This window comes from Dicentrarchus labrax, unplaced genomic scaffold (assembly GCF_905237075.1).
Source record: "Dicentrarchus labrax unplaced genomic scaffold, dlabrax2021, whole genome shotgun sequence".
Lineage (NCBI taxonomy): Eukaryota > Metazoa > Chordata > Actinopteri > Moronidae > Dicentrarchus > Dicentrarchus labrax.
In genome coordinates, this window is record NW_026136702.1 from 19,220,383 (window position 1) to 19,243,884 (window position 23,502).

General features: G+C 39.3%; 1 protein-coding gene across 1 annotated transcript; it reads left to right on the forward strand.

Annotated features, from left to right (window-relative positions):
- Positions 1-246: 246 nt before the first annotated feature.
- LOC127374958 (protein FAM161A-like) lies at positions 247-19,488 on the forward strand. Its single transcript, XM_051420699.1, has 7 exons — positions 247-585; positions 13,495-13,618; positions 14,336-14,473; positions 15,824-16,028; positions 16,766-17,037; positions 17,819-17,983; positions 18,114-19,488. Exons 4-7 carry the CDS (start codon positions 15,921-15,923, stop codon positions 18,979-18,981), a joined length of 1,413 nt encoding a protein of 470 aa, XP_051276659.1. The 5' UTR covers positions 247-585; positions 13,495-13,618; positions 14,336-14,473; positions 15,824-15,920; the 3' UTR covers positions 18,982-19,488.
- The last annotated feature ends 4,014 nt before the right edge of the window (positions 19,489-23,502 follow it).

Consider the following 23,502-nt stretch of genomic DNA (forward strand, 5'->3'; position numbering starts at 1 on the left):
GCTCCATCTCCTTCTACTGATACACCCGAGGTCAGGTGCAACTAGAGACTATGCCGCCCCAACACACAACAACTGCTCTATGTCCCTGGTGTCTGTGTATGAAAGAGGATTGACAGGTGTTTACGTTCAGCTTAAAATCTGAGTGAGAGTGTGTGGATGACTGGGTTCCGCTGGGACTGGGACTCCATTCCATATTTACCATTAACACAGAACACATTTCAGTTCATTAACACCTGGAGGGGATCATGCATGTATGTGTGTATCTGTCCGCAGATTAATACTACTGGACCCATCAGCCTGACATTTTTTGTTTTCAGTTATGACTGTATGCTGAAGGACCTCTCGTGGTTTGTGGTGATTCCCAATTTTTGGAAAATCTATTTAATTTACTCCTCACTCCTCTTTGCTATCCAGAAGGGGTCGCAAGTGATCAATGACTGCTTCAGTTTGGAATCTTTCTGTTAGGAACACTGTACGTGGTGGTGATGTTAGTGTTGGCCGATTCTTATGTTGGCATTTTCACTTTCACAGTTTACGCTGTTGCTGATGTTTTGGAATTGTTCCTCTCCAGATTTGCATGCCAAGGTAAGACAACTGTGATTTGTATCAATTCAATCAACAATTACAGCAGTGGTCCTTGAAAAACATTCAGTAATGTAAGCCAGCTGCTGAAATGCCTTGGTCGATTAATTTATCACTTTTGGTGGTGATACATTGGGCAACTTTTTGGTCAACGTGACAGGACAATGAGCTTGCCAACAGGAATTAACATACACTGAAAATGTCAATGTCAATTTAACACAAAGCCACTGTCTTTAAGTAGAGTTGGGTACTGACTGAATTATGTTGGTACTACCAAATACCTCTTCACGTTAGATCAGTTGGTGCCAAACTTTAGAGTGGGAATCCAACATAAAGCTTAGACTTTTGTCCACAATTATTTTATTTGCAGTATTTGGCTTGGATAAAAACAAGTCTTACCTATTCTGTTTGTCATGGCTCAAAAACTGACATCCACAGAAAAAGTTTATCTCATTTGCACATTAATTCCATACATCTATTTTGTATTCAGCTCAATACAAGTACCTATCACAGTCCTTTTAAAACAAAGCAGGCAATACTGTCTGCTTTATATGGACATTGTGTCCGAGGTTTCCATATAACCTGTCTACTCTGGTTACACCCTGATGATTAAACCTTTATATTGTATCCCATTCACACACAGCCTGCCCTGCACTCTCTGTTCCCAACCCACCCAGACACACCTGGCAGAGATGTGCACTGCACTCTTTTAGTTACAACCTGGTTCTTATTTTTGTAATGTTAGTTCAGGCCATCACTTATATTGGTTATGATAACAATACATGATACATTTTCCTGACTGGATTCATTACTGAAGGGCTAAGGAACATGAGCAGTTAAAGATCATTCAGGTTTTGAACAAATGTGTTATGTGGTAACTTAATGTCAGGTACTGTATGATAAAATATTATCAGACGAGTGGTATTTACTTAGATGCAATCTGCAACGTCACTGTTGTGCCACTAAATCCTACACAATGGTACATTAAATGTAAACCTACAAGTCTATCTCAACAAAACTCAACTTGAAACCCCAGTTTTAACTCTTAAATAACCCCTTAAAGAACTATAAAATGTTCTTTATTTGGTGAATTATACTCTTCTTTGATCCTAGTAGTATGGGAGCATTGCACATAAATACAAGAACATGTACATGTAGAGGCATGTCTTTTTTTCTCTCAGGGGAAAAAATCCCTCTTCATTTGGACTCCAGACATTCAGTTTTATTTTGCTTTCACTTTTTCAGAAAAACAATCACAAACATTTCAGCTTCTTTACTCCTCTAAGTTCTGCACTCACATAAAGGCTAAAGGTTTCTTAAGCCAGACTTGGACACGCCCACTCAAACAAAAAGTGTACACAGAGAGTTGATCAGTTCAACTGATGCATGTATGACCGTTGAATGTTTGCCTGACAGCTCAAAGCACATAGTGGAGGTAATATGATGCAACACAGCTCATGGTGCTATGGTCACATTTCATCTGCATCCTCTGTGTACTTTCAGCTGTCAGGGAAATGTACAGTAGCTCAGTCAACAAATCAAGTTTGAGTACACATTGAAAGGCTTGAATGAAAAGTGACCAGACCAACCAGTCAGTGATGTAGCACCTGCCATTAATGTTTTTTCTTTACAGACCTGATGGCTATTCATATACAAATACTGTGAAACAGACTTTTAAAGGATCAGCATGTAGAATTTAGTGGCATCTAGCAGTGAAGTTGCAGATTTCAACTAACCGAACAGCGCTCACGTCTGCATTTGACAACCTGAGAATGGGAACACCCAGTGTTTGCTTTAAAAATTTAACAACTGTACATAGTTTGTAACTGCCCTCCTGACTGAAGCAGGATGACATTGATATGACAACATGAGTCATTGCCTTCCAAACATGTTACATCACTATTACAAAAAAACCAAACTGTTTTCTGATTCAACACATCTGTGGTTAAGCTTTGGTCAGATTCAGGTACAAATTGGTTGGTTAAGGTTATAAGATGGTTTGGAGTTTAAGATAACTAGCTTTGTTGTAAAGTTTGTTGTTAAGTTAAGGGAATGGAACAAAATATTTTCACACACGAAAGGGCCAAGCAAGATGTTTCCAGTGAGTTTGAGAATAGGCAACAACCACACAAGTATCCCAATCAGTGGGAGCCACTCCCACTAAGTAAAAAAAAACAAAACAGTAAGACACCTTTAAAACAAACCAAATCCGTGGGATTTATTAATGTAAAGAAATACTAACAACCATGACACTAAATCAAGAGTACCACAAAATCCCAGACTGAGAGGCACTAACACCAGTAATCCCCACTCCAAAAGCCTCTGACTACTGGTGCTGGCACAGTGCTTTTAGGCACCTCATCACAGGTTAGGTGCGCCTCATTTAGTAATCAGCACACCTGAGCAGAGCTAGAAGGAGCAGAAGAGGAAAGGGACAAACAGAACAGGTAAACACATACAGCCCTAATTTAGCTTGAGGAGTAACAGATTATATGTAACTGGGTTACATAATCAGGATACAAAAAAAAGGTAACTGTAATCCATTACTCATTTTTGATGCTAAAAATCTTTCCATTTTCTTGTCCAGGGTTACATTGTTCTGTTGTCTTATACAATACACTTGCATCAATACTTCTTATTGACACATTTGTTGTTGAGGTAACCCAGAAGAAAAAGAAAGTAATCCAGTTACGTTACTTTAAAATTGTGATACTTGGACTAGGGTACTGATGACATTTTTCAACAGGTAATTAGTAATTGTATCGGATTACATTTTTAAAGTAACCCTCCCAACCCTTAAGACTAGCTTCTGTCACGAAAGAATATAGCCTACTGCTTATAAAATACAGAACTGGGGAGAGATGGTACATATGGTTTGTAGATGTGATGTCAAGCAAAGACACTTATGGAAAGAGAAAAAGAAAAAAAAGTTAGTGAGAGGAAAGTCTGGTTACCCGACAGGAATGTGTTATTTTAAAAGGAGAAGGCAAAGTAAAGAGTAGAAATAAACAGATGAGTATTTTAAAAAAAAGCAAAGCCACATGTAGTTATCAGCTGGTCCACATGTCCTCTTGGCGACCTTTTCCAACTTTATCTGCCTAACATCTAATCAGAAATGTGAAACCGCTCTGAGAATACCGGTGCCGAAAGTCGCTGCATGCTTTTTAAGAAAATGCTGACTCTGGGGAACATGGGTAATGTTACAGAGAAGCCAGGCCTCTTCATTGCTTGCCATAATGCGGTGTAGTAATACGCCTCCTGGCTAATGTATCCTGCTGGTGAGGTGCTGCCTGCCCTTGACTGAAATTCATCTACTCTGGTATGCTGACACAGAGATCATGGAGGCTGGGGTGGCTATAGCCTGCCTGGACAAGTACCTGGAAAGTTGATGGGCTGAATCCCAAGAAGGGCTGGAGAAGAGTGATTGAGTAACATCAGCAGCTACCATCATGATAAAGGATTTTAGTCCATTAAGTGATAATGGTTTTAGACTTTTTCATCCCCTCCAACAACGAATCTTTGCCACCTGTAATGACAGTGTGACTATGGTGGAGGCCGCAGAACATTTGCAAATTGTGAGGGCAGTGTGAGCGGTTTGCAAAAATTGCTTCTTTTTTTAGGAAAATTCAGTACAAAATTCAGTGGAAGTTTTTTTGAAGTAAGGGAATATTAGTATCATGCAGTGTTTGTTATTCTGCAATAGATTTTTTGTAATGAAAATAAATAATAAAAAAAAAAAATTTTTAACCATAATAAAGTGGTTATCATTGCATAACTTTAATTATGTATTTAATAAACTGCTGTTTCAACATGCAAGAAACTGCACTGCATCATCAAGAAGATTCATTTTTCATGTGTTTTGATGAGGTTTGTCTCTCTCAGTATTTGTAGCTCATGCACTAATTTTGGTTCATTATGAATAAAAATAAATTTTCTTGGTAAATTCCCAGAGTGGAACAAACACTGTTTCATTTGTTTAATTAGCCCCATTTTATGCTGTAGGAGTCAAAAACTTTCCCCTGAACCTGTCCTTCTATAGTAGGTACAAATTCTGGTGCCAAACCAGTGAGGCATAAAAACCAGTACTTTAATATTCACACTACCTACAGGTGTTATAACATCTGTAGCAGATTACCAGTGAAGTTCAACAGACTTTATGGTTCTGTTTTTTAGGAAGTAAATGCACCAGAAAAATTTAGCAAATAGACTTCTGGCAAAGTGACTCAGCACAGGAAGAGACAGTGAAGTAAAACCCCTTCACATCGAAAGTTACTCTGAAATTTCTTGTTTTTACACAGAATGCAACTTAAGTTACTGTAAATTCTTGAGTGAGTGGCATCGAGGCTGTGCTTCTTTGCTCACTTCCTTTTTCTGTGGTTTGGTTGTCATAAATGATATTACTAACAAATTTTTACTTAAATTCTTACAGAGTCAGTCTTATTTGCTTTAGAAGCCCCCAGGAGGTGCAGACTCTTGACAATGTTGAAGCAGTTGTTACTGTAAATATAGAGAAGAAGAATCAATTTATAAATAATGAATGCTTTCACTATGATGTTTAAATTGTACTCCAACCCCACCTCCATTTCTCCCTCCATCCCCCTCTCATGCCTCCCATCCTTCATTTCTTTATGTTTTACTTTGATATATTTCATGTATTGCATTTATATATTTCTATGTGCTGTGCTGTTGTTTTGACTGATTTTGACCTTAAAATTCCCAAAACATCTTCAGCCAAATCAACAATATCTAGCTATGTTGGCTTTATCAGCTGATATCAGTCAGTGAGATTACTGCCTCCACTCCAATAAATGAATAAGATGAATGGAATTTCCTTTGTGGTTTTCAAAGCACATAAAAATTACATTGTCAAAATTCAACAGCAGTGTGTCGTTGTCGAAAAAATGTCAGTTTTGATAATACATAGACCTCGCTGTCAAGTCCGTGGATTATCTAGAGTAACCTGACCCTGACCAATCCTTAACCCTAGCTTTGTTACGTAAAAAAACAGATTTTTGATAGTAATTCCTTTTCTTTTGGGTAGGCACAAAGGAATGATGTCGTCCTGCCGATGGCGTCAGATCAGAAAATGGCTCTGTGTGTCCTTCTAGATTCTAAGCGCACATAAAACCAACATATTTCAAACATATTCTGTTAAATCTGGAGGACTTGTTGAGCCAAATCTGTATAGATGGTAGCTATGAGTGAGACAACATGTTCTTCAGTTATTTGAGTGAACTGACCCTTTAATGGACCTACACAATTAAGGGTAAATCTATTTTAAAATACATTTAAAAGTAAACAGGAAAAAGTTGGAGAAACAACAGCACAGCTTATCTAATACATCTAATAACATTCTTCCTGATGGTCTGTTAACGCAAGATGACACAAGCCAGGCACCGTATACTGTATGTAATAGATTATTAAGTGTCCAGTTTGGTCGTGCGTTGGCTCAGACTTTGTGGCTCTGCCAGCGACACACAGCAAAGAGCCAGGCAGTCTAATCAGAACAGGAACAGAACAGTCAGATTGTGTTTTAGAGATTAGGGGAAGAGATGAGAGGAGCAGCATGACTAGACCACAGCATGAAACACCGCTGGAACAGCATCAAGGTCCTTTTGTCAAGAGCCACAAACACAACAGAGCTGCAGGCAAACACTGTGCACACCCTACATGCACGTGTGCATACACACACAGAAAAACATGAATATTCTCAACACAGATGCACGAAACAGTGTTGAGGCACACAAACGCCCATCCCCAAACATTTGTGCGCATACAATTTTAAATCAAACCAACGACTCTAATGGGCCTCTTCCTTTTGCAGTAAAACCAAAAACTCTTTCTCAGACTGTTATCATCATTTTTGTGGGTGTGGCTGAACACAGATAGATACATAGAGTGCATGGAGGACGTCACAGGAGGAGATACACTGGATACCTTCACTTTCCCACTATCAGAGCACGAAGAACACGGCGCTCAGTATCGAGAGAATACAATGTTTCTGTCATTGAGGATGATAAAAGGCTAACACTGGTGATTCCCACCATTGTCACTGTAACGTAATACAATTCACTTTTATAGTTCTATGATGAATGAAACCAAACAGTATGTTGTAATAGGAAAAGCTCAATGAAATAATGCAGTTTAAAGTGTAAAGAAGGTTTTCCACAGCCACATTAATTCATTTCTGATTGACTGTTGGTGCCCTCAAAAAGTCAGGACACCTTAAAGAAATACACATATTCACTCTATGGCTTCCTAAAATCCTGTCCTTGGGTTGCCAGGCAACCAGCTTTGACTCCAGCAAGCCACTGCTCCCAGCCAATAAATAGTCCCACACATAACCCCTCTAAAACTCCAATTTGTCATTTTTTGACACTGTATTTTCTGGATGGATTAAACAGACAAGACTTAACATGATAATTAGGGTGATTTAGAGGTGCTGGTATGTTTGTTACCATTGGACAGAGGCTGCCTGATTCCAGTCTGTATGCTAAGCTAAGCTAACTGTCTGTCAACGTGTTTGTTTCTCAGTACTACACTTCCCTACGCTGTCGGTGGCTCTCAGTACAAGTCCCTTGGGTTCTACTGAAGATGTAACTCTTTAAAAAACTGGTCACAACTGATGGTACTGAAACTGATCAACTGATACTAAACAAATAGATCAATAGAGCTCAGTGGAACAGAGAAATAAGCTTTTCAATACCCACCCTTATCAATACCATCAATTCATTTCTGGTTTTAGTCATTTAATGGGATTTGTTGACAATGTGATGTAATGTAAAGTATCACTACACTTAGTTATTGACTTTATTATTTAGTTATTTTAGTTATCACTGATTTCTGAATAAATATTGCTAAAAATAATGATTATGACTTTCACATGGTCTGGTTTCAGGCTAGGAGAAAGAAAAGGTTAAATTCTTTACACTTTTGAACTTTTGCTGCTCTCTGTCGTTGCATTGTGAGGGCCGTTTGAGGATGGAGGCCAATTCAAGATATATAAACAAAAGCTGTGCAGAGCAAACATTCTTATGAAATATGGAGAGGCAAAACTATGAGCACAAACTGAGACTGCTGCCTGATCCGCTTGAATCTGACCCCCACTTTTTTGGACGTGCTACTGTGATGCCTATAAAAGGGAAAAGGAATCGCTCTCTCTCTCTACTGTTTAAAGGCCAACCACAGTGATAGAGACCAACCACAGAGAAGTCTTTGTCTCTGTCTTTCATTTGTTTGACATGGCTGATGAACAGAGCTCTAAAGCTGACACTGGTGTAAGTAAACACGCTCATAGCTCGAGTTGAACAGACCATAAAGGTGTGGTCACTTTACATGTACTGTATTTGCTTTAATTCAAACATATGTGGAAAAACAGCCAAAAACATCTGCATCTGTCTTCAGGTCATTGCTCCACGACCAGAGTTCAGGTAAACCAAAATCACTTCAGCAACATCGCAATGACCCCTCAGCTGAATCCCCAACACTGAGGAGTGACAGTCTTTCTTTTGGATTGAGCTATTTAACTTTTTGGATTAAATTAGTGAATCAAAACTTGGAGAACATTTTGAAAATTGATTTGCAGCACAAAAAACAACTCTTTAACAATTTCTGGTTGTAATTACATTTAGCACATGATCTGCATCTTATCTGCAATTTCTCAGATTTTTTTACATTTTTATTTTCTGTTACTGGAATCTTCTGTGCTGTCACACAGGTGACCTCGTTCATTGTGCTGCAATGACCAATGTATTCTTGCAGTAGGAAACAGTTTTTGGATGAGGGCATAAAGTCTGAGTGAAAACCAGCTCTGACTGATCTGACTGATCTGATCTGGCCACTCTGAAGCAGCATAAACAAGGTCACCTTATAAGCTGATAAGGCAAACTTGTTAGCAATCACTTATTTACACATCCAGAAGTTCCGGAAAGACGTTATCATGGAGTTTATGGTCACCTGGCAAATTCGCCAAAACTCCAATATTCACTCTCCTGAAGCTCTATTTTCTATGACTGCCTGAGGGACATGTCTGCCTTTTAGCAGCTAGTTGTAGCTTCTTTGCTGCCACTTCAGCCAACTTGTTGATGACTGAAACAACTTGTCAGGACAGTCCAGAGTCTTCCCTTGTCACTCAGATAACATCCGGAGGTCCTCCTGTTTCTGTTATTGCTCCTTCTAGTGCACTCAACAGCTAGCATAAACAACAAAGTCAGTAACGGCTGTACTTCATGTTGAATCAGCCACTGGTCCTCCAGGCATGAGTCACTGATGCTGATTGTTTTCTTCTGGGAAATGGTTACGTGGCAGGGGCGTGGCTAATTGTGCATGACGTTGTGACTGATAAGACCCAATCAGTGATCGTTTCCAAAAAACACAACTCTGGAATGGGGCCAGAAACATTGTTTCCAAATGTCTCTGTTTTAGGGCCTCCCAAACTCTGTAGTAGTGTGTATTCACTAATTGTGAATCATATTGCAATCATAATATCTGTCAAAATAATATACCCCTCTTCTGTTCCTCTTTCTGAGGTGTTTTTTCCCATTAAAGGGTTTCTGAGGGGAGTTTTTTATATCTGAGTCAAGGGTGTAAGGTGTGACGGTGTTGTAGGCTGCACAGATTGTAAAGCCCCTCAAGACAATTTGTGGATTTGCAACACTGGGTTATATAAACAAAACTGGCATGACTCTAATTAAAGATGCAATTTGTATAGCACACATTTTTATTATCATTTGGAAGCATCTCCTTGCAGCAGGGGATGCAATATCTGGATGTATGGGGACATAAAACATGATAAGAACAATCTTAAGTTTTGTAAACAGCACAAGATACAAACTAAAAGAGAAGATTCCCAATTTTCTTTGAAACTATAAATTAGAGATACATTTTGATTAAGTGAGCCTTCCTGTGTGCTTTTGGGAGGGCCATCACACATCACTGCCTGCAGCACACATGTTTGTGGTGACTCTGGTGAGAAATGAAGTTAATTTGTTTGGCCTAATATAGATACGTCTGCAGGTTAATCTGTCTTTCCTGTCAGTATTGTACAGTATACTCTCTGCACTAATGAAAGCTAGGACTTTGAACCCTTGAAGTCATTTCATTAGTCTCTGTTATTGGATTACACTCTTAAAAAGCACATTCTTTTATACACTGAGCAGCTTTTTGGGACAACGAACCTTTGTGTTAGCTTTCAATTGAATACTTTAATAACAATATACAGTGTATTATGTTTAAAAGTTATACTGTGGAAGTCACTTGCCACTATCTCGCACTAGAGCACCAGCATCTCACACGAAAACAATGGGCAATGGGCCGACAAGACTCCATTGACAAATTAATAACCATCGATCACCGACACTGGTTTGGTAGAAATAAACAACTGATTTACAAAGTTAGATGAAAAATAACAGCAAAACAGGCTGCTATGGGTGCCATGTAATGTTAGCTAATCCTTGGGGACAAATGCGCCTGTCAATCTACGTTGACTAAATGTGTTGTTTTTGTTTTTCTTAAGTATCTGACAACATCATTGGAAATAATCCTACAGAGATAGACCTTTTGTTTAACCAGAAACAGCTTGCAACCAGACGCTGGCAACCAGGCATACACAAGAGCAGTGCCAAAACAGTCTTTGTTTGTTGTTTCCACCATTCAAACGATCACCAACTCTGGTTTGGTCGAAATAAATCCTTAATTCACAGACAGAACGGAGGGACTAGCTAACATGCACACACGGCCAGACTGGCTTTGTAAAGCTGTAGTACAGACAGGCTGCGATAGCAACACAGGCAAAGGGAGTATGGGTGTAATGCTCTGCCCACGATAACATGACTCAACTTTATCTTTACATAGCAAATAGTTGTTTGCTGCTACAGTATATTAATGTTTTAAATCTCATATAACCTGCAAAAATAAACCCACATGATGTAAGTGCTATGTTGCTGAAGAAGCTGATTCGTGCTGAATTGAAGACACAGTGTCAAACTGCATAAAGCTTGCTGTCTACCTTTCTTTCTACTGTGCATGTTTTATGTTGGGGTATTCTTTGCATGACTGTGATGCACAGACAGATGGAAAAAGTGTAAACCTGTCAATGTAGGTTAAAGAAAGATCTTTCCCACAAACAGGAAAGTGGTTTGACACTTTTAGGTGATTGCTTCTACGTTCAAATGCACTTCAGCATGTACAACAGTAATGCATAACACGGTAACTCACTCAAAACTACACTTGTATACAGTCTGTATGAGGTTCATAGCTCAGCAGACAGTTGTTTGTAACAGAATTAGCACGTCATGATCATTTCACTGTTTGCGGTCTGTCAGTGAGCTTTCAGCCAGGAGGTTATAATGGCTGACAACAGCATGTTGTAGAATGCACTGCAGCTACAAGACATGCAGCATTTTCAAGACCGGAAATTGAACCAAAGAGGAAATCTCTCTCTCTTTTGCCCTTGTTATCACACTCTCATGCTTAACAACCAACAAAAATTCCAACAGGGTTAAACTGGTTCTCTCAGGGCTGACCAAAGGCACGCTGGGAAATGTGAGAAATGGCCATCGAAGCAGAGATTGAAGCAGATAAACCAGAAATTGCAAACAGTTTGGTCCAAAAAGAATTCCTGGATTGCATTCACCATCACAGATAAGAATACTAGAGAATGAGTGTACAATATAATCAGTTAACCTCAAGTACCTTAAAAAATGAACTCTGTAGTCTGTGTTTTCTGTTAGCTGTTCTAAATACATAAACAATATAGACATATATATCATATCATATACCATATACCCTGTGTGGACATGCAAACATTTCAGCTTTATGTGACATGAGACAAACGTGTGAAATATAGAGATGTTGTCTGAAATGCTCCACTGAATTGTTTATTTCTTAATAAAAAAATACTTTTTAACTTTTTAAAGAATTAAAGAATTTTAACTTTCATTTAACATTTAACTTTTCCTTTCATTGCTTCCAGCTACGTCTTTAGGGCGGTAGCTAGGTTTGTCTGAGTCTTATGTTTAGGCAGCAATCAGCCTTCCTTACAAAGCCCAGGCTGTGTAACAGAAGTGGTTTGAGAAACTTAATGAGTGGGGCTTGTTGACGAGAGGGTGGAGTATCCCTCTAAAAAACAAACAGGTTATGAAGTGCTGCTGTGAAGTGGGAGGTTAGCAGACGAGAGAACACTCCTGAATCTCTCCATGTCCACATCAGTGTTTGTTCCTGTGGGGGGCTAAATGTGTCTGTCTGCACCCACATGGTTTTTGACGTGGGTACTCCATGTTTCTTGGTAATAATATGAACCTTTTTGTGATGTGTGAATGTGACTTGAGGTAAGATGAGGTGAGGGGGATTTCCTCCTAAACATAGGCCTTGTTCCGGAAAAATTGTGGTTATGCTGCTATGCAGCTGTAAGGGTTCTGGCCGACAGGAAAAAGGCCCTTCTAATTTACACAGAAGTAATGACTGCCGGTGGACCTCCAGAGCTGTTTCAGAACAGCCAATATGCGAACCATACTGTGCCTTATGGGGGAGCTAACTTTTTTTTGGCACGCAGAGTGGGACCAAATAAGTTTTCTGATCTTTGAGTTAAAGTGAATGAAGTGCTATATCAGCCGCCATGCTTCGATGATGAATTAGTGGTAAATCACACTTATGCATGAATCCTATGTCAATAATAGCCTAATTTTACGCATGATCCATGACGAAAAAGGTACAGAAAAACAGAAATGCATGGCAAAATATCATACTGTTAATATTTTACAGACCCCCCCAAATTTTCACAAATGGTGTTTTCAGCAGAGGTCGTGTCTTATTAAGAGGACCCAGCTCCCCTGGCTCTCCTGTAGTTCACACCCTGAGAGGAGCCTCAATAGAATCAGAAGTTTGAATTTCACAAATAACGAAAGAAGACAGAAAGGCACCTGAAGGGACAGTTATGAAATTGTACTGCTTGAGTAACTAAAATCAAAATCAACTTTATTCAGCATTTTCAGAACAAAAGATACAAAGAGTTTTATGGAAAGTAGAAAAGAAAAAAAAGATGTGTATGAAAACATGGCTACTAAATGTAAAAATGATCACTTCTCCATTTCATCACCTTGTTTTGCCACAGTCTGTGAATGTGTCAAAAATGTCTTGCTGTTCACCTAACAATGGCCTTATCAGAAAAGGTGATGGAGGTCTGTCAATCTAATTATAAAAATAACCAGATAGTTTCACAGTCACTCATAAATGTGGTTGAAATGATTCTTTGGATATCCTACAGTCATAGGTTAGGTTAGGTTAGTATGCATTTGCTGTGAGGTCCCACAAAGCAAGAAGTGAAACTGTACAAGTTGAAGGAAGTCACAAACCATATTGGATACAAGATATTTGGTGGTTTAGTGAACCACTGTTTGTCCCACAAAACTCAGAGCAGAACTGTGGCTTTGTGCAGCCGCACTGGTCTGTGTGGAGGAGGACGTCCAAGCTTGTGATGATTGTTTACTCAGCCCCACTCTGACTGAACACTGCCACTATTCATCCCACGCCAACACACCGAGGTGCCCAGTGGAAAACTAGACACACACATACAGCAGACACACAGAAATACTAAATGTCCCACAATGTCAGAAATTGATGTTCACTTTATATTGTACTGTTGTGGTCTGTCTAAGGAAAAAGGAGGATAATATTACTTTTTATTAATTAAACAATTGATCAACCCGACCGTTGTTGCACAGTGGAAATACATGAATCAATTGTGTTTTTTTTTCTTTCCGAAAAACACTCTTTTACGTGTCTTTTTAAATGATACAGAATATAACAATATGAGGGAATATATAAGTTACCATCCTAAACACTTTACAGGTATAATTTGTTGCAGAGAATCAGTGGATGGATAACTCTCTCTCTCTCTCTCTCTCTCTTTCACAGACATGCAAACAAATGGGATTCTGCACCTGCAAGGATGGGGAGGAAAAGTACCTTGTGTTCTGAGAACTGCATGTATATAATACGGACTAAAAAGACATAATTCCAGAAACTACAATGTGAGAGGGTAAGAAAAACTACAATAAAAACACAAAACAGCAACTTTAAAACATCTTAACTATTAGTGAAAAATTTATATTTATTTGTGATTTTGTGATCTTTGCTCAGAATGACATTTATTCAGAAACTGATGATTACATGCATGTGAAACAAACTTGTACATGATAATGATGATTGTAAGGCAGGTTACATTTAATAGAAACACTGAAAGCTTCATAAAATGGACAACAGCTCCATCGTGTGGACAGATAAAGAACGTGACCACAGAAGATGATCTGTATCTGTAGTAGGAACTGTTCATTTGTCATATCCAATGTTATCATTCCTGCAGGGTGGTTCTTAATAATCCTATGGGACTAAAATATTACATTTACATGATTTTATCATTCTTTGTGGTACTAAGATTCCAAAAATACTAGATAAAAATTGTGAATTTGATGTTCTTAATGAAAAAAAAAATTCTTTAGGTGTATATTATAATGGTAGTATTTACATAGGATTACCCTAAAGTAGTGGTCCCCAACCTGGGGGTCAGGCCCTATGATGGGACGATAATTCTGAGGGGTCACACCGTGTTTTTTATTTTCAGTTAATGGATACTTTCACCATTTGGGTCACGAAAAATCCTTTTTTTGGTTGAACTTCTTGGTAGGGGTCATGCTGCTTTGAACCATTTATTATGTTACGACATCTTCGCCCTCTTCTTTTTCTTTTTCCTCTTCAGATCTCTGCGCCTCGTGCTGCCTGAAGCTCTTAGGTGGATGGACAGGAGATGAAATAGAGGGAGACAGGAGACAGATGGGGAGAGGTGATGCAGCTCGAAGTGAAGACTTGAAGACTTGTAATGACAGTGATGAGAAACGTAAGTAAACAGATTAACACAGTTGGCTCTGGTATGTGTCCTCTCTCTCAAGCTTCATCTGTCAAATCCCAAAAGTCTCGCAGCTGAACAGAGGCCAGGCTTCACTTCACTTGATCTTGGCCAAAGCATTTAGAAGCAAAAGTTTGGGAGCTTTCCATACATGCCACTGGACCAGAAAGGTCAGCAGTGCAAGTGGACTCTGATAGATAATTACTATAATATTCCTGCAGGACTCTCTATCCACCCTCCACCCCTAGCAGGAAAACTTTGCACACAAGACACAACCACAAAGCAGCCCATACAGGGCCTAGTGTTTACAAGGGTATGAGTCCTATTTATAGGCCTAATGGGAAATATCCTCAACTGTAATCAAAATAGTGCAAAAATGGATGCATCAGTATTCACAGGATACATTACAAACCCTTAGGGTAGTTATTCTCCTTTTACAAGTGGTGTCACACACAATGTTTAGCTCTCATTTTTTAGGTCTGACCCCTCCAAACGCCACAAACTGCCACAGAATATAAAAGCATTATATTGTTTACCCCTATATATCTTAGCGGGGGTTATTGGTTAAAGATTAAAGTTAAAAATTAATTTCAGTCCTGTGAGGAATTGCAAGTATCTATTTATGTATCTGGTATGTATTCGTATATTTTTGCATCTCTCTACAAGTTTCCTGCGGGCATGTTGTACACTGTTAATACTGCAGATGGAGGTGGGGTGTGAACTGAAGTGGGCAGGATGCTTCTTGTATAGTGTAAAGATGGAAATATGATTGAAACAAGAACAAGTCTTGGTTGAATGAGATATGTGTTTTAACACGTGTTCATTTTTCTATGTGATTTTAAAAAGCATAATTTACCCCAACCATAAAAAACCCAATGTTCCTCTTAGAAATGCTAATACATAGTTTATAGTTAATTTGTGCCAGACTTTGCAATAGTTAATATTACATCACCAATTATAAAGCTCTGTAAGCATTCATATTATGTCATACATACAGTGAATCACCCTTATGGGTCTTTTCACTTCATTACCTTTGCTGCAACAGGTGCAGGATACTGTACCACTTGAGGTGCATTTAAGAAAGTTAATCTCTAAATCAGATTTGGAGAATCCTCGCAGACAACTATTTAACTTTGAATCGCATCTTCACGTGAAAAGCCACAGGACCATATGGACCATCTGGCCAACAGCACCGCTGATGACTGTAAAATCACGACTCCACCTGACGATAAGAGGATAAGGCTTTCAGTGTGTGTGTGTGTGTGTGTGTGTGTGTCAGTAAAGTGTGTGTTAATCTTTGCTGCTGTCCTGCTCTGACTAACCCATCTCTTTGCTTAGCAGGTCAGTGTGCAGACAGAGGCGACGGAGGACACACAGAAGCTCTACTCTGCTTTAGGCTGGTTGTGAAGCATCTGTTCTTTGGAGAATAAGGAGGAAGATGGCATTAATGTACAGATCAACCTCTCTGGAAAACAAGGAATTAATGGCCCTGTATGGAGGGGAAAGAGACCATTACTTTGACAGAGATGAGGACTTCACCAGTGAGGTAAGGCTTTAAATATGCAAGGTTACTCAGTTCAAGCTTTAAAAATAATAAACTGTATTAAAAGTGCCTAAAAAATAAGGAAAGCCTACTATTCGTCATGGAAAAGATCTACAAGATTAGTAAATCTTGTACATATTTTAAAGCAGGTGCTCACTTTGATTGTAACTACTGATCCAAGCAAATTAGACTTGTATTTTATGTAAGACTTATTACTTTCATGCAAAGTAGAATTTCATATTTAAGTATGCCACAATTTATTAACATAAATCCAGACTGTTGGAAGTATACTTAAATAAATTTAGCAAGGTAAATGGTTAAATGAGATACAGTATATTTATTATGTAGGCACCACACAGCTATGTCGTAAGATAAGGTTATTTAAAAAACTGACAAAAGATTTTTAAGCCACATGTATTTATATGGAAATCCCCTATGAATTCTTCTGTTACCCCACATCCTCACCGTAGGTCTTTAAATAGTAAAGTCTACATGCAACTACAGTTGCATGTAGTGCATTTTGCAAAACCCACAAAAGTAGTGTAACAATCCTGGTGAAGAATAAGGTATGAATAATTGCATTAAGTTTAATTACAGGTTGACATTTTAAAAGATATTTTCATGAGCTATTAAACACCTCTACCATACATAGTTAATCATTTTACAACACTTAATTTGAGAAAAGTTAAAACACAGTAAGCTGTGTAATTACATTATTGTTTGTGATGACAACCTTTCAGGAGTATGATCTGGAGTGCAGCCAGGAGGAAAGAGGTGGCAGGAGCGTTCGCAGGTCTCTGTCCCTTGAAATCTACGGCTTGCAGAGAGAGCAGCATGTTTACTTCTCCAACCAGGAGTACTACAGGAGGCTGGAGGAGCTAAAGAGCGCTCACCTAAGGAACATGGCCGAGCTGGAGAGGATGTACATCAGCCAGGGCAGAGAGAGGCATGGAGAGGAATGTGATGAAGGCCTGGGAAGAGGAGAAAACAGAGAGGCCAGACTGTCAATCAGGTTTGATATATCATATGATCCATTAATAAAGAGGGAAAGGGCCATACATGCTCCAAATGCTAGATGTTTATTTTTCCATATCTGTGTTGTTTTGAGGTGTTTCAGGAGTACATTATGTAACCTAGTTGTCAAAAACCTTCATGGGTTTGGGTCCTTTGCTGCATGTGATCCAGTCTCTCTCTACCCCCTTTCTTGTCTATCTTCAACTGTCCTAGCTAATAAAAAAGGAAAAAGCCCTAAAAACATACTCGAATGATATCCCAAACAATAGTTTGAGCTGATTAATGGTAGGTAGATCCAGTACACAGCAAATATAGCCATTGATAGGAAGGCCGGAGGCTACTATATTCTCCACAGGGAGGTGAACGATATATCTTGTAGCGACTTATTTATTCTTAGCTTTCTATGAGTGAAACTTGAAACCCACAAACACACTTCTCCTTCGTAATCTTGTGCTTTCATAACTGGCAGGGGATTTTTGCGGGATGTTTTCCATAGGGTGGTGCTGTTGTATTAGGTACATCAGTTCACTCAGCCATTTGATTTGTTTCATTTAATGGCACTTGCAGTAAACGTGTTGAATGGTTTTAAAGGTTAAGACTGGTGATCAGCAACAATAATAATTATACAATAAACCATATTTACTGATGTACAATCAACTTGTAGATCAATACTTTTGTACAGCTGCTCTACAGATGTTTAATTGCTTTAATTTAGTGGTTGCTTTGCCTGGACAGTTAATGTCTCCTCCTCCCTGACAAACAATTTCTGCACCTCTCAGTAGTGGCCCTGCCAGGAAACTTCAGAGGATCAATTCCCAGGAGGAGCTGGACTTTCATGACACATCAAGCGGTTCTGACCAATCAGAGCTCTATGGAGTTGACAGCCTGGGGGAACTGGAACTGGACAATCCAAGAGAAACTGGCCAGGAGCAAACCTTTGGGAGGTTGGTGAAGTAGTAGCAGACAAGTTATTAAATCTAAGAATGAGGAAGTTGAAGTTTTCTGGAAGCCTTCTCGTGGATCCTTTGTTGTCAGTTCAGATGAACTTCATTTCACTCTCATATTTTCTCTCAGAGACATCCTGCTGAGCCCAGAAGAAATGACGACCCAGAAGCAGTTTCGATTTCAGCCCAAGGCCTCTTATCTGAAACCGCAGGGAAGACTGTCCCGTCAAACTGGAGTCAGGGTCAGGCCAAACTCCAAGGTGACCGTGCCCAAACCGTTTCAGATGATGCTAAGAGAGGAGGAGAGGAAGAGGCACAAGGTGCGAACGCGCTCTGAGATTGAGCTGGAGAACACGTTGCTGAGACAGGAGCTGGAGGAACTCCAAGAATGCCAGAAAAAGTTCCGGGCATCACCAGCACCTGCACACATACACCTGCCTCTCTATGAAATTATCAGCCGTCGCTGCGGTCAGAAATCAAACCGAAGCAGAAGTAACAGTAATAATTGTAACACCAAAAGAAACCAGGCCTCTGCGACTGATTCACCACAGCCTTTCCATTTCCTGGAGAGAGAGAGGAGGAAGAGGGAGGCGAAGATTGTGGCAGAACTGGGGAAGATGGGATTGAAAGAGGAACGACAGGCCTTTAAGGCTAAGCCTATGCCCAGCTCGGTGTACGGCAACAGACACAGAGCAGACACCAAGACTGGAGGCCGTCGCAAGTTTCTTTCCATCTACACCCAGGAGAGGGAGGCCACGGAGGGCCAAAGTGATCCAAACTCCGACCTGGAGCCAGATGTCCTCTATACCAAGTGTGATGCCTCTCTTGACCCCTGTAGGCTTCAGAGATGTCCCTCCTCCAAGCCAGTGAAGAAGCAGATAGAGCTGTCGATTGAGATGGTGAAAGAGAGGGAGTGGTCCCACACTGAGCCGCTCAAAGCCACCAACTGCAGCATCTCAACTCAGCCAGCCAGGTGGCTCGGAGCCTCCGCTCTCTAACAAGAGTGACTACATCAGAGAGACAGTGTTCATAAATCCAAGAAACACAGCATCTGTTATAGATTACTTTAATTCCGCAGCTAAACAGTTCAAGTTTGGGATATTTTGTACAGTAATACTTTATCAAACAGCAGAACATGATTTAACAAAAGTGGTTTAAATGTTGTATGTCCTGTAGCTAACTATGTGTAGTTTTCATAATGTTTTTTTTTCATTATTTTTTGCTCAAAAAGCTCTTCATAATTTGACTCTTATTCACACACACACACACACAGATTGCATAATTTTTGTAAAATAAATTACATTCACTGTTTCTGACCAAAATATATTAATTAAAGTGTTGAATGCATTTCCTTCATCATAAAATATTTGTAAAGGTGATTCTTGGAAGAATTTGAAACCCATATTGTCAACAAAGGTGGCGACTGGAACATATCTTGGGACACCGCTGCTACTAGCTGATACTGATATGAAGCAATCATAAGCAATGAGATGGTTGTTCTCTCTAACAAAGCTCATACAATATGAATAAAAAGAAAATCACCCAAGTAAATGAGAAATAGAGTATATAAAACACAAGTTATATATATATATATACACACACGTGTATAAAAATGAATACAATTAAATATAAAATATAATACTGTGGTGTACTGGTCATATAATTAATAAACTGCAATTTAGACAAGTTGTACAGTAATACATGAATGGTGTGAAACCATGTGTATAGCAATAGGAACCCACTATAAATTGTTTCATAGTGCTAACAGTGGTTACACACACAACTTTGGCAAAAATGATTAAATTATCAAAACTTGAATAACTCTAGGAGGCTGTAATCAATCAATATTATATTTCACAACGTGAAAACAATTTTCAAAGTCTAGTGAAAAAGCTTAAAAAACCCACACAGATTTAAATAAATAGGTGCAGACTCAAAGACAGGTAAGAACTACCTAGAACTGATATCAGTCTGCTATCAGATATTCCCTGTCATAAACCTCCACTATGATGGGGTCTCCTCTTAATTAATGTAATGCGTTTTTACCGGGTGGGTTTCGGAGTCAGTGTCAGATTGTTGATGAGACTGAGCTGCAGCCTCCTGCCAGAGGGAAGTGATTCAGAAAATAATCTATTGTCAAAAGTGTGTATTCACAAAACCTGTAAAACACCAGCCCTACCAGACTAGGCAGGACCAGAGATACAAAGATCACACACTCTAATATGATGTCATCATACCCTTCCGGTTTTGTCGGCTTCACACCGGGGGAAATCCATCCCATTCAGAGACTCAGCGCTGAGTAAAAGTATCACATTAGTTTTATTTAAAGGCAGGTTTTCATCCAATAACGGAGAGCTCGACGGCAGCCGACAGTTTTTCCAGGATTCCCAAAGCTTGCGTTGCCTCGAGGAGGATGCTGCACATTGTTCCCCTGTGCATTTATTCCCGTAAGTAACCTTTCATTGAACAACTGAAGAGATGCAGCCTGTGTGGCGATAACAGGACACACATTTGGACTGATTTGAATCGGAGCTTTGCATCAGGTTGAGTGCATCCACACACTGTAGTTTACGTGCAGGTAACACCAACTGGCGTTTTTAAAAATTTGAACAACTTCTTTGTCTGAGTTTCAGTCTCAGTTTCAATAAAGGCGTTTGAAATATCAAAGCGACAAAACTTTACCGTGACACTCTCTTGGGACAGCCCTGATCGATACGTTATCTACTGTAATACATCCCCACTCGCGCTGTCGGTGTTAGGCTGTAGGGCGTGGGAAGATATACCTATCTCTAAAATAAATAACGAGCCGATAGTCATTGATTCATAACTCAAATATTGTTTACGTTTATATTGTTGAGCCACGTTGTTTCTTTTAGCCACTCATTGAATTCCTCGACAGTTGTTTTCTAAACAATGCGTGGCCATGTGGGAATGACAGTCCCACGGTCTTTCAGTTATGTGTCATCATGCGCATGTGTGGGATAACTGTATGAAGCGGGAAATACCGTGTGATAGCCCGAGGATGTGTATGATACCTGGCTTCACACGCTTGCTTCTCCCATGTGGCATCACACAGCAACCTCTGTTCTCCCACATACTACAGTTAACACTACTGCATACACATCTGCTTTATCTGGTTTGTACACTCATCATTTTAGTTTGAATTACACAAATTAAACCAAGGGCCAGAAACACACAATGAGAAACACACGTTTGATGTCAGTAAATAAATAATAACATTCATGCGCAGTTTGCAGCTCTCTCAGTGTCTGGCCCTGCTCCGTGACAGGAGCGTCACTTACACAGAGACAGACAGACAGACAGACAGACAGGTCGCCTCCGCAGCAGCGCGGACAGGACAGAAACCAAAGTGTCGGTCCCATTACACTGGTATCGATCAATATCAATACCAACGTTGGATCGATATGTCGATATTTTGGATCGATCCGCCCACCACTACTGTTCTGTGACACTGTGCCTTACAATAGTGAGAGTGAAATACTACTATTTCCTACAAGACAAGACAAGACAATGATTTTATCTAGTCTCTGAGCTAATGTAAGATGGGAAGCAATGCGTTGACATTGACTAATGATTAAATAATGAATTTAAAGTGTTCATAGCTGGGCATACTGGGCAATGGGTGCACAAGTATTAAGTCCAGCCATAGTATAAATAATACTTTATATCTAAAAGTGTATAAATTGCAATTTGGGGGGTTTGTATGAGTCTGATGTAGATATTTGGAGACTTAAAGCTGCAGTCATAGTCTCTAGGCATATCTTTACATTGTATAGCCAAAGCTAAGTGTATAATATTGTGTGGACTGGACTAATTACCATATGCCAAAGCTCAGTGTTATGTTTAATTATTTCTTCAACAAATACTGTTTGTTTTTACCTCATTTTATTCTGCAAATTTGAGATGTATTAAACCTCCAGCACCAGGTATATCTGTCACAGACCAAATGTTTTTTGCTGCCAGTGCTATTTCTACAGCTTTGCACTGGACTTCCTGTTAACTGCACTGTCACTCGGGATGGTATGCAAACACATTACGTTATCCAGGAGTTCAAGGCAACCGGCTGCCATTACCGGTGGACCAACAAGACTGTAAGTTAGAAAACAATTGTTTAGTTCTGTTTTTCAAACTGTTCAGACAGTACACATGTTCTGTATGTTAAAAAAATCCCAGGGCTCAACAATATTCTATGTAGACCGCTTTCATCAATGCAGACATCACACATTTACAAATACAATTTCACAAACCTGTGATACATGAGCTTGTTTTGATAAAGATGCCGGTAGAGACTTGTGCCTGAAGTTTGCTGTCTATATGAACTGTAAATCTGAACTAGTTGTTTTACATGTGTTGACTTAAGGATTATTCGCTGGCGAACCACAAAGGCAAAATGAATGAACTGGTGGAGAAAAATACCAACAGGACTCTTGTTATCAGTGGGTGCTTAGAGTGGGTCCGCTACACCCGTGACTGCATCTCTGAGGTAATAAACATGTAGAAACCTGTCCAACACATGCAAATAAACAGAGTAGCTACTCTGAATTGTGTGAGCTAAACTGTGTCTTCACAATATTGGTTATGTGTGATGAGAAGAACTGCATTTTTCTCTGTTGTTTCTGCTTAGGTGATATTACGTGAGGCAAACTGTACCAGTGAGTATCATTTGAGCAGACTTTGAGCAGTATTTTAAATGTGTTTTGATTTACCAAGTGTAATGTAATGATATCTTCTTTTTACAGCCAGCTGCACTGAACATTCTGAACCTCGGAGAGTAGAAGGTAGGGACAAACTATGAGTAGTTTATGTTTGTATCAGATATGGGTTACATCCCAGAAGACGTATGTAACAGTTATCTAAAAAAAGAGATCAGACTTAGAAAAAGGACTTGAACTGGGCCGAAAGGCTTGATTGTGTGAATGAAACTTGTTCAGTCTAACCATAGGGAGTGTCTACTTCCTGTTTACATCACATAAGTGTGTCACAAAGCACTTTCCATTCATAAATTCTAGACGGCAGTAAGTTGCCATGTAAGAAGTTTAAAAGGTAATTATGAACTGAAACTTAGAACAAACTGTCAAACTAGGCAGTGCTGAACAAATATGAAATTGTTTCAGAAACATATTTTTAGTTTCAGTTTAGCTGTAATACAAGATCGTGTGTAACCATGCCACATTGTTTCCTGCTACGGATGAGTAAAAACTGTGCAGCCATGAAGGACAAAAGTATGGTGGCTGTGAAACATTTGAAAAATGCAAATGCACGACAAAACACATACTGTATTCAAACTCTTACCAATCAGAAAAGGCTAAAACATCTTTTCCATCAAGAAAATTGTCGTTTAACAAACAGTGTCTTCTTGCTGCATTACACGTAGAGCCCACCCTAGTCAAGTTTGTTAAGTTTAGTCATGTTCATGTTAAGTGTTTTTGTTAGTCCTTCCTGTTTTATTTTGTACTCACCTTTTCCCTCACTGTTTAAAGAGGAACTTGGCAACTATT